The 13,113-nt window shown below is 31.7% G+C and overlaps 1 protein-coding gene across 26 annotated transcripts in view; it reads left to right on the forward strand.

Moving 5' to 3' along the window:
• Positions 1–13,113, forward strand: part of nrm (neuromusculin) — an 85,402-nt gene that overhangs the window by 35,167 nt on the left and 37,122 nt on the right. For 12 of the 26 annotated variants that reach the window (XR_011443000.1, XR_011443001.1, XM_070280606.1 and 9 more), the window contains 9 exons: positions 252–381; positions 448–543; positions 751–909; positions 973–1,055; positions 4,666–4,852; positions 7,000–7,140; positions 7,891–7,924; positions 9,494–10,218; positions 10,321–10,629. Coding sequence is in view for 23 of the 26 variants with exons in the window: in XM_070280606.1 (XP_070136707.1) it covers positions 252–381; positions 448–543; positions 751–909; positions 973–1,055; positions 4,666–4,852; positions 7,000–7,140; positions 7,891–7,924; positions 9,494–10,218; positions 10,321–10,629 (1,864 nt within the window). In the remaining 3 variants the exon portion in view is untranslated. Of the gene's footprint in view, positions 1–251; positions 382–447; positions 544–750; positions 910–972; positions 1,056–4,665; positions 4,853–6,999; positions 7,141–7,890; positions 7,925–9,493; positions 10,219–10,320; positions 10,630–13,113 lie in introns of those variants that run through there. The other 14 variants (XR_011443002.1, XM_043214093.2, XM_070280612.1 and 11 more) reach the window with 8 other exon arrangements.

The raw sequence follows: 13,113 nt of genomic DNA on the forward strand, positions 1-13,113 counted from the left end.
CGGAACGGCCCGGATCGGCCGACTATATCCTATAGCTGCCATATAACTGATTGATCGGCCACATGCCGTTCTTTCTTGTTATTTCTTTCTTGTTAGAACGACATGCCGTTCTTTCTTGTTATTTTCGGTTTTTAAAATAAAAATCCCTGGAACTTCTAGTCCTGTTTATAATATAACACAGAAGAAGATTCTTTATTTACCTATCATATTTTGTATATTGGAAACTGTGTAATTTATTTTGTATGTTTCAGCATTTTAATATGTCCAATTGGCCGCAACAAAAATTTGATATTGAGGCCGACAATGACAACTATACATGCCTATCAACTTCCAATTCGGTGGGGCCGAGTGTTAAGAGCTCCACCTACTTCAGTATCGAATGTAAGTCTAAACTGTCAAGATTACCATCTATTTGAAATAAGATAAACTTAAATATGTCCCAATTAGATTCACCAATTAATACGACCGTTTCGGAGGAAAACGTTTATATAGAAGAGGATACTAAACCGGAACGTATTTTCTGCAATGCCAGAGCTAATCCAGGTTAGTTAATTATCTTACTGTATCGGATAAAGCCTATATTGATACTTGATTTTAATAGTTCCAAAGCTGGTTTCGTTTTCAACTAGCATACATTGGGGGGAACTTCTACATGTCTCGGTTATCCTTTATTCGTATTAGAGTATAGCTGCCTGAAATTATTTTGTCGTTATGATTTCAACTTAACATATTTCTTTCTTTCCTTTTTAGAGCCTTCCTACAAATGGATTTTTAAAAACGAAACAATAGCTAACGGAAATTTCCTTACTTTCGATTTCGGATTACGACGAAACCAAAATGGTATATATAGCTGTATGGCTTATAACAAACATGGAAATGATTTAGCACACACAGTAATAACCGTACAGTGTAAGTAAAATAATTGAAATTATATACATGAAAAACGTTGATTATCTTTTTACTTTTTTAAAGTTAAGCCAGATTGTAACATTAAAAGGGAGAATATAAATGGTCAGGATACTCTAGTTTGTACTGCATTTGGAAAACCTTCTGAAGTAAGTGTATATTAACAGTTTTATACAGAGAAATCAAATTGTTTTACTTTTTTATTTTTTTAAAGGTTAATAACCAATATCCAATATAACCAGGTCAATAAGCGTATAATTGATATGACTATATGAAAAAATTACCATAGATAATGATAAAATGTTCTGTCATTCGCGCTGTTCCTTATTGTCATATCAGACCATATTTCTACACTTGTCGTATATATAATCGTAAATTATGTTATTCCTCATGTTTTTATCTTCATTCCTATATTAGTTTCTAAAAAGGTGGGCTTAGTTTATCTGCCTAAAGAACTTCTGGAAAAGACCCTGGAAAATATAAGGAAAATAGATAAGTTAGTTGGATTTTGTGAAGATGATTTTGTGATTTTATTGTATAAAGGTTGATCCAATGAATATAGATTGCACATTATTTATTTACTTTTTTCTAATTACCAATGGTCTGTTATTATAGATTATTGCAATTAAAAGTAGGGAAAAATTAGGCTAATTGACATTCAAAAATTTTATATATCTTTACTTGTAAGGATAATTCAGGGGACACAAACTGGGAAAATAAGTTCTTATTTTTACAAATAAGACGGTACAAAACGTGTTCGGAAAAATTAGATCTACAAATTGGTAACCAAAAAGGTCGGAAGGACCTAGTTATCCTACTAGGATTTAAAAAAAATTTGTTTTTCCAAAAGTAATTAAGACCAGTATGCCAGTATACATTTTTTAATGCAAATAAAATAAACCCTCTTTTTAAAAGATTCATAATTCTTTTGATGTATTCCAAGATAGGACAAACTAAAGAGACATATAGAGTCTTAGTGGTTAAATGGTTCATCAAATTTTTTTGACCACCGTTTGATAAAAACTAGCACACCCCTGGCTTTTTTGTACGACTAGTTTACGACGTTATTTTTATGCCCTTGCAGAGGGTATTATAATTTTGTCCAAAAGTGTGCAACGCAGTGTAGGAGACATCTCCGACCCCATAAAGTATATATATTCTTGATCAGGATCACCTCCTGAGTTGATATGATCATGTCCGTCTGTCTGTTTCTAAGCAAACTAATCTCTCAGTTTTAAAGCTATCGACTTGAAACTTTGCACACACCTTTCTTTTCTTTGCACGCAGTATATAAGTCGGATCGGCCGGGATCGGGCGATTATATCCTATAGCTGCCATATAACTGATTGATCGGAATTGGTATAACTTTAATGTTTTAAGATTAGAGAGTTCAAATTTTACACGAGCAAAAATAATACGACATGCCAAATTTCATAAGGATCGGCCTACTATATCCTATAGCTGCCATATAAATGAGCGATCGAAAATGACACAACTTTTGGGTTTTTGAAGATAAAAAGCTGGAACTTAGTACAGATTCTATTTTTGGTCAGTTGATCCAAATTCAGGTCAGTATACCAAATTTCATAACGATCGGTCGACTATATCTTATAGCTGCCATATAACTGAACGATCGGAAATGGTGTTTGGTAGAAATACCAACTTGGGTATTTTTGAAGATAGAAGCTTGGGACTTTATTTTCGAATTTTTTTTTTTACAATTTTATTGTAATTAATTGGTTTTATTATGATATTCTCATAAGGATCGGCCAACTATATCCGATGTTTACGATATGTATCCGGTTTTAACTGCAAGGGTATATCAACTTCGGCTCCGCCCGAAGTTAGCTTTCCTTTCTTGTTATAATTATTTTATATCTGAAAAAAAATTTTAAAGGACATTTAGACAATTCTTATACAAATGTGTTAAAATTTTGAACGCGTGGATCTCTGAGACTATAAGACATAGAACTATCCGTTTTAGAATTTGGACTCCTACGGTATCGATATCAAGTTTGTGTCAAAATTTTTCACCACCCACTCCTGCTCCCTAAAACAGAATTCTCGTAGCATCATTTCAAACAAGTTTTCGGAAAATGCTTTAATGACAAACTATTTAATCGTAAAATTTTTAGTATAGTTATAGATTACTTATTGTGTTTCCCTACATAATTTTTTTTAGTTTTTTATTTCCCCAAGCACAAAAGCACAATTTTTTTTCTGATGGTCCATACTTTTTGACGTTTAAATTAAGTGTGGGTGGAAGAGATAAGTACCGGGTATAATATAGTCGGGAAAATCGAATATAGCGGTTCTTTCTTGTTTTTAAATGGCAATAAAAAAAGAACTAATCTCTTCTCATCTTCGCAAAGTATATTGAAAAAACTAACTTTATAGTAAAAACGTTTCTTGACAGAAGAATATAATTGACAGAATATTGACGGAACAGAATTGAATCCTTAATTTTACCGAAACTCTGGAGCTAACTTTTCTGTCATAGATGGATTCCGGGTTTCTTACAACGACGTGTCGTTTACACTGACTTTAGTTAAACATTCTCCTTTTAATAAAATTGCAGTCTTTGAGGTTTTCCTCCTTAACTGGAAGAATCCAAGGTGTTTCTTTTGAATCCAAGACGTTTACTCGCGCCTAATTCGTGACGGCCGCAGTTTGCCTCCTTAGTTTTGATCATTCAAGCTTTCAAAATTATTTTAATTTTTTCCGGCAAATCCGGCATGATGAAGAGGATTGGGAATTTATTTCCTTACACTGCCGTGCACTTGAAGAGGGACAACAATTTTTTTGCTTCATGTTATTTTTCTCTTAATCTACTATAGATATTGGCATGTGTTTTGCTGACTTCTGAAGAAGAGAACATATGCAAACTACGAAAATAAGGGAGAGGTCGCAAGAAATTACCGTTATATTTTTTTCGTGTTTGCTTTTTCCATTCCTAGAAAGCTGTAAATTTTTTTGAATGCACTTGATTAGAAACAGGAACTAAAAATTGGTGTTTAAAGAATTATATATAAAATTTTTTTTAATTTTAAGTGTTATTTATCAAAAAAAGTGTCAAATTAAACTATTTTTATAATGTGTGTGGCTACCATTGTTGGATATAACATCATAAATCACCAAACTCAACCCTAAAATACCTGGGAATGACGTTGGGCAGGCATCTCACATGGAAAACCCACTTACTGCGCTAGCCCACTAGACTATTCATCTTGGTCTTTAGCTGCTTTCCCAACACTTATCTTAGAGAACAGGGGTATTAATACCTTAAGGTCGTATTGGCTTAACGTGAGCAATGTTGGCTTAATCTCATAAGGGTGTATTGTATTCATGTGAATGTATGTAACATTGTGAAGGAATCATCTCCGACCTCATAAAATGTATAAATATATATTCTTGATCAGCATCAACAGCCGACTTACTGAATGTACGAGTGGATTTCTACACTATAACAAAAGAGATTGTTGAAAAAGTTTTGATGCCAAATCTTCCGACGCGAATCGATCGACGCGTCGTCATTTCTTAGTATTAGTTTTTTTCTTCTTTCTTCTTTATACGCATTCCGGCGCTGCGTCGCATTTAGTTTTTTAAGTTAGTTATTCTTCAGCATAGTACATACAGTCCACTTGAATAACATATATTGGGAAATCAACAACGCATTACGTTTCTCATCAATACCACTAACACTTAATTAACAGTTTTAATGTATTTATGCAAGAAATATTTTTTTTTCCTATCTTACAGGCTGATTTTTCTTGGTCAATTAAAGGTGAAAACGAAACCATCGAAAATTTGGGTAGTGGCTACCCAAATGATCTTTCGGATAAAAGCTTTTACGTTTTAAAAGCTGATTATGGTATCACAAGGACGTATAGATGTCTAGCAAACAACACGGTTGGGTCAGGAACGTTTTGTGAAATTGAAGTCGACGGTATGTACATACATAAATAAATACAAAAATTTTAAAGTTATAATTATAAAGTAAAGAAATCACAAATAACTTTAAAAAGTTACTTTTAAGCTTGACGACCATACCTTAGTGTGCGCGACAGGGCTACTATCACTAGAATAATGTGTAGAATCGAATTTCTATGTCGATTCTATATATATTCTTGATCAGAATGTCAAGTAGAAAAATTGGAGTATGTCTGTCTGTCTATTTCTATTCATCTATTTTACTCGAAGACGATAATAGCTACGGTTTATAATCATTATTTTTATACCCTTGCAGAGGGTATTATAATTTTGTCCGACCCACGCGAACTAGTATTTCAGTTTTAAAGCTATCGACTTGAAACTTTGCACACACCCTTCTTTCCTTTGCACGCAGTATATAAGTCGGATCCGCCGACTATATCCTATATCTGCCATATAACTGATTAATCGGAAATGGTATAACTTTGGTGTTTTTAGAGTTAGAGAGTTGACAAATTTGACATGAGAGCTTTTTTTGGCAAAACATTGCGACATGTCAAACTTCATAAGGATCGGCCGACTATATCCTATAGCTGCCATATAACTGAACGATCGGAAATGACCCAACTTTCGTGTTTTTGAAGATAGAAAGCTGGAATTTAGTACAGATTATATTTTTGGTTAGTTAATCCGACCTACCAAATTTTATAACGACCGGCTGACTATATCTTATAGCTGCCATATAACTGAACGATCGGAAATGGTATTTGGTAGAAATATTAACTGTGGTATTTTTGAAGATAGAAGTTTGGGACTTTTTTTTAGATTTTATATTATAATACATTGGGTTATATTATCATATTCTCATAAGGATCTCCCAACTATATCCGATGTTTGCGAGATATATCCGGTTTTAACTGCAAGGGTATATCAACTTCGGCTCCGCCCGATGTTAGCTTTCCTTTCTTGCTTATTATTTTTTTTTAACGTGGAAATTGTCCAAATGTGAAATCCTCAAAGCGAATCCTTTTAAAGGTTTAAAAGTACGGAGGTCTGTTAATGAAATGGTACATGGTACTAAATGGTACATATGTTGTCTAATGAGATATGCAGTTAAATATAAAAAAAAAAAATCGAATACCGCACGCGAAATCATGAATTGAGTGATATTTTTGAGCGAAAAATAATAAAAATCAAAAATAATCATTATTTATGATTTTTATTTTCAATCATAGAATAATGATTATTTTGTGATTTTTATTTTTCGATCATAGAATAAGGATTATTTCTGATTTTAATTTTTTGGCTCAGAAAATAATGTTTATTTTGTGATTTTTAAAATAAAACTCATAATGATTACGGTCCCTGTTTTAAATAGTCGGTTAGTAGTCGGTTGATAGCTTTAAAACTGAGAGACTAGTTCGCGTAGAAACATACAGTCGGACAGACAGACAGAGGGATGTGCTTTTATCGACTCTGGCGGTGATCCTGGTGACTCTGGCGGACATAAGAATATATACACTACATAATACAAGACAATAATTATAATACCCTCTCCAAGGGTATAATTATAGTGAGTTCTGTAGAAATGTATTGTAGCAGAAATATATTTTAGCCTCCTTTTTCTTAAATTACTATCAGTAAAATCAATTGACCATACACATTTTCCATTCTTATATTTTTACTTCATTAACAATCAGTGAGACCCAAAAGTAAGTATATAATATTATTTCATTATTGGAGTTAATTTTTTGAGAGTGCTTTCATTAAATCGGCAGTTGGAAATTGGCAAGGCAATCTGTCTTATATTATTATAGAGTGAATTTAGAGTGTTATTATATAGAAGATAATATACAAAACTACATAGCGTGAATTAAAATTATGGGAAACAATATGTCAAAAATTAATATTTTCAAAAATTTTAACACTGGTTTTTCAATTTTCTTTTACGGTATTTTTTGGATCACGGATCACGAACGGTAAAAAGATTTTTTTTTTTTGTTAAATCTTGAAAATATCGACAGATTTATAGTATTTATTGTTAAATGAATAATGTATTAGTTATATTAAGATATGTTTTATTTTTATTTTGACTTGTATTTTAGATTCTGCTTATAATCGTAGCACTTAATAAATTAATATTTTTCTTTTATTATCAACTAGAGCAACTGGCTTGGTGGCAACGATGGGAAGAAAACACTCTTGTTATACTTTTAACTGGAATTTTGGTTTTATTACTAATAGTGGTAATAATATGTTGCATCATTATTTATGTATGCCGTCGTCGACGTCGTCAAGATAAATGTAAGTACTTATATACATGTTTTAAAAAATATATGTGTGTTAAAATAAAGACTAAAATAGTACGAAAATAAAAATAGTACTGAAAATATTTAGACTACAATAATACAAATAAATATGGGACGAAAATTTCTAAGAAAAATTTTATTTAATTTCAAATTGTGCTTTTACAATCCATTTAACAATGTTTCAAAATTCGCTCCTTTGAAGTTTTCCAAACAGTTTATTTATTTTGTGGGATTTGTCAAAGTTTTCAAAGTCCTCCGTTTTGCTAAGTAAAAGGGGAAAAATTATAAATGTATAAGCATTTAATTGAGTTAATTTGAATTCAAGATTATAAATAAGTTTCCTTAAACTTTCCAAAGTATTCTAATTTTAACTCATTTTTAAACTAATTGACCCAATATCAAACTAATTGGACTTCACATTATTTACTTTTCAAAAGTTATTTCGGGATTGAAAACATGTTACATATAATTTTGATAAGAAATCTCTTATTATTTTAATTTCTAATTTATAAAATAAATATCTAATTATAATATATATATATATATATGTAATATATAAAAGCTTTGATCAAGTTTACATTTAAATACTTTCTATTTATATACCTCAACACCTTATGATTGCCTGTTACAAACGAAAACTGCCACATTACACGTAAACCTCATAATTTACATATGTATGTCAATGCGTTGCTTAACTTTTCAAATCACAATTATTAACGATTATACTTACATACTCAAATAAAAGATCTTTCGGAAGCCCCACTAACTGGTAACCAAAGGTAAGTACAATTTTATTTACATTTAATCGTATGCGGTTCCAATGAAAATTAAATCATGATTTTTTTCTTTTTCAAATACTAAATTTTTTTAATAAACTAAAATTTTTTTTTTATTTTTGTTAGTAATTTTCATAATTTTCATAAAATTTTTAAAATAATTTCTCTCTTACATATAACAATCTGTTGTCACTTGAATAAGAAATCAGAACCTGGAATCATAAATTTTTTACTGGAATTCTACAGTTTCTAAAGATTTTTATTTTTAACTTCACTAAAAATGCAAGCAGAAAAAATGGAATTCTTCAACAATAAAAATTGAAAACATCTGATCAAGCATAAAACGTGAAAAATTAGTTGATGGATCAACACCCAAATTTTTTTTTTTTTAGCACTGTTTAAGTGCTTCTTAGCGTGCACTTAGTATACTATAGTATACTTAGTATACTATACTATGTATACGATATATACTATGGTAAGCTTCTAGCACACGCTAAGAAGCACTTAAACAATGCTAAAAAAAAAAAATCGTTACATTTCCGTGAAAGTATGTCGCTTCTTATCGAAATTGAGATTTGAATGCCAAATAGTTATAAAATGTCAGTTTTATACATAAATGGAAAAATAATAAACCTTAAAGCACTATTGTTTTGGTAAAATTTAAGATTCAATTCATATTTTGAGGAATTGCGCCGAAATTTATGTATACATATATAGCCAAAGAATTCAAAATTTTTCAAAGTCGATAGCTTAAAAACTTAGAGTTCTAGACTAGAAACAGACGGAAATGCCTATATAGACTTGGGAGGTGATCTTGATCCAGAATATATATACTTCATAGAGTCACAGATGTCCCTTCATTGCGTTGCACACTTTTGAAAAAAATTATAATACCGTACAGATACTATAAATTTCCGATAGTTTAATAATATGCAGCTTTATGATATATGTACATATTGTAAAAAGTGATTTCCTGTCATTCCGTCTTAAATATTCCGTGTGGAATATATTTTAAGACGAATTGACTGACAAAGCTTTCTCAACTTAAAAGATGATTATGTCATTATCATTATAAAAGCATCAAAGTTTAATTTAACCTGTCATATTGGGTCTTTAACAAATTTATTGTTTAATTTACAATATTTGTACGTAGTTTCCCTTTTAAACAATTGTAATGCCCTGTATTATGGCTTTAAATATTATAGTGGATAAAAGGACTTTAAAATTCCAATTTTTTTCGTTTTGTGGAAGTAGTAAGAAATTTGGTTCTATAATTATTTCTTTGACTAACCATCCCAGTGTTTACTGGGGAAATGAATTGTCGATCATAAGGTCATACTATGAAATGTACTTTATTTAAAAATATAGATTTCATCACAAAAATGTGCCATTTTTAAGCCCAAATAGCCCTATCCTTCTTTATAACATTTTGCAGAATTCTTATTCAAGTGGCTATTTATAAATATTTAATAGCATGTTTTTTAACTAAATCATTATATAATTTTTTATTTTCATATGCACTAACCAAACCTCATAAATACTTCAACTCTGCGCGTCTATAATATTAAACAGTGTACTGACTTCCCAGCCGGATTTAGCGAAACTCCGTGACAGTCTACCTATAGTAAATACTACTGCAGAAGTAACTAACTCTATGTTAATACAAAAAAAATGGAAAAATTATCAAAACTCAACAGGTGTTAGTAATATTTCTGAATCTCAATCTACTTGCCGGGATACAAATTCACATAAGTCGCCCCCACGTTGGCCACTTCGACCAGGAGTTTTGCTTCACGTAAACAATGAAACCAAAGAAAATCTTGTCGTGAATAGAACGACAATCAAACAGGATTCTTATAAAAACAATCAATTTGAAAATTGTGCTGCTGAATTAAATCCCATGTTAGTCACACCCCCGACTAAAAGTTGTAATAACAAATTTCTCTCAAAAATTTTTTCGTGGTCAAAAAAAAGGGTTCCAAGAGAAACGAATCAAAATTTAACACCAAACTCTGAAAATGCAAATTTAGCATCTACTGATATAGGAGTATCGTCGATCTACGTTGGTAATATAAATTCCAATTCAGCTACTTCATCATCGTCTTCTGATCACATACTTGAACGCATAATTTTCTATATAAAAAGACCCAAAAGGCCTTCCCGAATTTATACTCGCGATAGTCAGCGTAGCCAAGTTTGTCTCTTGCGGACAATTTGGCGGGGGCATTCCTATGATGAGACTAGTTCCAAGTTTAGAGATCATCATCGCTTTAAGGGTATTCGTTGCAGTGGAATTGGTACAGTATAATTTAGTAAATTGTTCCTATTATTATTTATTTATAATTTTTTGTTTGATTTTCTATGTTTCAAATTTGAATACCAATACCGAATTTGAATAGTCACGTTTAAAAAGAAAAAGGAAAATACGGAATTCAGTCACAACTGCACCCAAGAAACAGCTTCAGTTAAATCAAATACAATGCAATCAACCTTCATGTTGCTTCAGGAAAAAACTAGGTACGACACAACTTCAATACCTACAAAAGGAATACAGTCGATGGAAGGTCCTAGCGTACAGTTGTTTACAGATGTCCCGCGATCAATCGCATTGGAGAATTTAAGTTGCACCCCTTTAAAAGGTACATGTGCCGATATCTCCTCGATGGACCATAGCTCTAGCCTGACACCAACGAAAACAAAAAAACTAAGTAAGAAAACATGTTTGAAATTAAAATACTGGGTTACATTTTAAATTTAAACTGGGATGGTAGTAGACAGACCGCCAAAAAAAAATCTTATTTTTACTTCACCTAAAATAGTATCAGAGCCTGCACCAAAATCTGAATCAAGCATAGGTTTAGACAATCGAAAATACGTTTTCAGTGAAATCCAAAAAATACAAAGGGGAAACGGAAGCCAAGGCTCTTTTATCTTTTCAGTTATCTTTTTTACCCTCCAACTAAATATAATAATTGTACCCTTTGATTCAAGTTAGTAACCAATTTAGGACTCAATTAGATATTGCAATAAAAAATATGCAATAATACTTTCTCTAGCATATTGGCATTCAGATCAGGAAACTGCAATTTTGTAGATGTACCCACAATATGCACTACTACTAATAAATTAATTTTTTTTAGATTTTTAAAATCTACTAAAAATTAATCAAAAAATAAACAAGAAAGGAAAGCTAACTTCGGGCGGAGCCGAAGTTGATATACCCTACAGTTAAAACTGTATACATATCGCAAAAATCGGATATAGTTCGTCGATCCTTATGAGAATATCATATCATATCATATAACCATTTTATTACAATACAACAATTAAAAAAAAACTCCAAAACTTTTATCTTAAAAAAACCAAAGTTGGTATTTTTGCTGAACACCAAATACCATTTTATATACACTTCGGAGGGGATCCTGATCAAGAATATGCATACTTTGTAGGGTCGGAGATGTCTCCTGCACTGAGTTGCACGCTTTTGTCCAAAATTATAATACCCTTTGCAAGGGTATTGTTTGGTCATTGAGCGTTTTCAATGCCGTAAATAAAAGACGATTTTGTATTTAAATTGAACGTTATAAATGTTTATTCCTGCATGCAGATCAAGCCGGATGATCCGCAGATAGACCAGCTATGGTGCATGCAGGGACTCAAGTAAAAAACAGAGAGGGCGGCCCGACTGGTCACTGCGAAGCTAAAGCTCTCGAATAATGGAGAGGGCGGCCCGACCTAGACACTGCGAGCTAAAACTCTCTATGGAAAGCTTGTTGAGTCGAGCGGCCGAGAAATAGTCGGCTTGCGATCAACAAAGCCTTTGTACAAACTTAAGCCTAATAAATAAACATTACACTAATAATTACACTAAACATTACATAAACATTATTTAAACATAAACAATCAACGCCGTGCTGCTGCTTGACCCGACAGGTATAATAAGACCCTATTCTGTTTTTGTAGGGCTACTTTGTTGTCGTTATAAGACAAAAATCTGAGAATTTTTCACAAAGAGAGTATGGATCTACTAATAGGAAATTTGTATCGCCCAATTAGATAAGTAGAGATTAAAAAAATTAGTATTTTTATTTTTTATGCTCAGTTAATTAAAAAAGTAACATATTTTCAAAGATTACATTTTAATCAAAGATCTTTAGATATTCGTAAACATTTTTTTTTAAAGCAAACGAAAATTGATGTGCATAATATTATGACTTTTAAAATTTTTTAAATATTTTTTAGTTTTACTTTTTAGCGCCCACTTCTTGAAATGTGTTCCAGAACATCTGGTTTGAGTAATGACAAATATGTTTAAAACACTTAAAGGGGGTAATATAATTTCGATCCAAATTGTGAAAAGTCATGGAAACGCGTCCGACCCTACAAGAATATACTATATTCGACACAATATTTGGGATCAAGATCGGGCATTTTTTATCCCTTACATGCCATAAAACTTAAACACGAAAGTAAAGCTTACTTCGGGCGGACGTGAAATTGATATACTATTCCAGTTAACAACACATTTGGCTCCTTATGAGAAGTTCATTATACCCTTACAGAGGGCATTATAATTTTGTCCAAAAGTATGCAACGCAGTGAAGGAGACATCTCCGACCCTATAATGTATATATATTCTTGATCAGGATCACCTCTTGAGTTGATATAAGCATGTCCGTCTGTCTTTTTCTACGCAAACTAGTCTCTCAGTTTTAAATCTATCGACTTGAAACTTTGCACACACCCTTCTTTCCTTTGCCGATCGGATCGGCCGATTATATCCTATAGCTGCCATATAACAGATTGATCGGAAATGGTACAACTTCGGTGTTTTTAGGGTTAGAGAGTTCACTTTTACATGAGTGCTATTCTTGGCAAAATAATACGACATGCCAAATTTCATAAGTATCGGCCGTCTATATCTTATAGCTGCCATATAACTAAAAGATCGAAAATAACCCAACTTTCGTGTTTTTGAAGATAGAAAGAAGATAGACGTACCAAATTTCATAACGATCGGTCGACTATATCTTATAGCTGCCATATAACTGAACGATCGGAAATGGTATTTGGTAAATATACCAACTTTGGTATTTTTGAAGAAAGAAGCTTTGGACTTTTTTTTATATTTTTCATTGTAATTAATTGGTTTTATTATGATACTCTCATACGGATCGGCCAACTATATCCGA

Source organism: Drosophila bipectinata, chromosome 3L, assembly GCF_030179905.1.
Source record: "Drosophila bipectinata strain 14024-0381.07 chromosome 3L, DbipHiC1v2, whole genome shotgun sequence".
Classification (NCBI taxonomy): Eukaryota; Metazoa; Arthropoda; class Insecta; order Diptera; family Drosophilidae; genus Drosophila; species Drosophila bipectinata.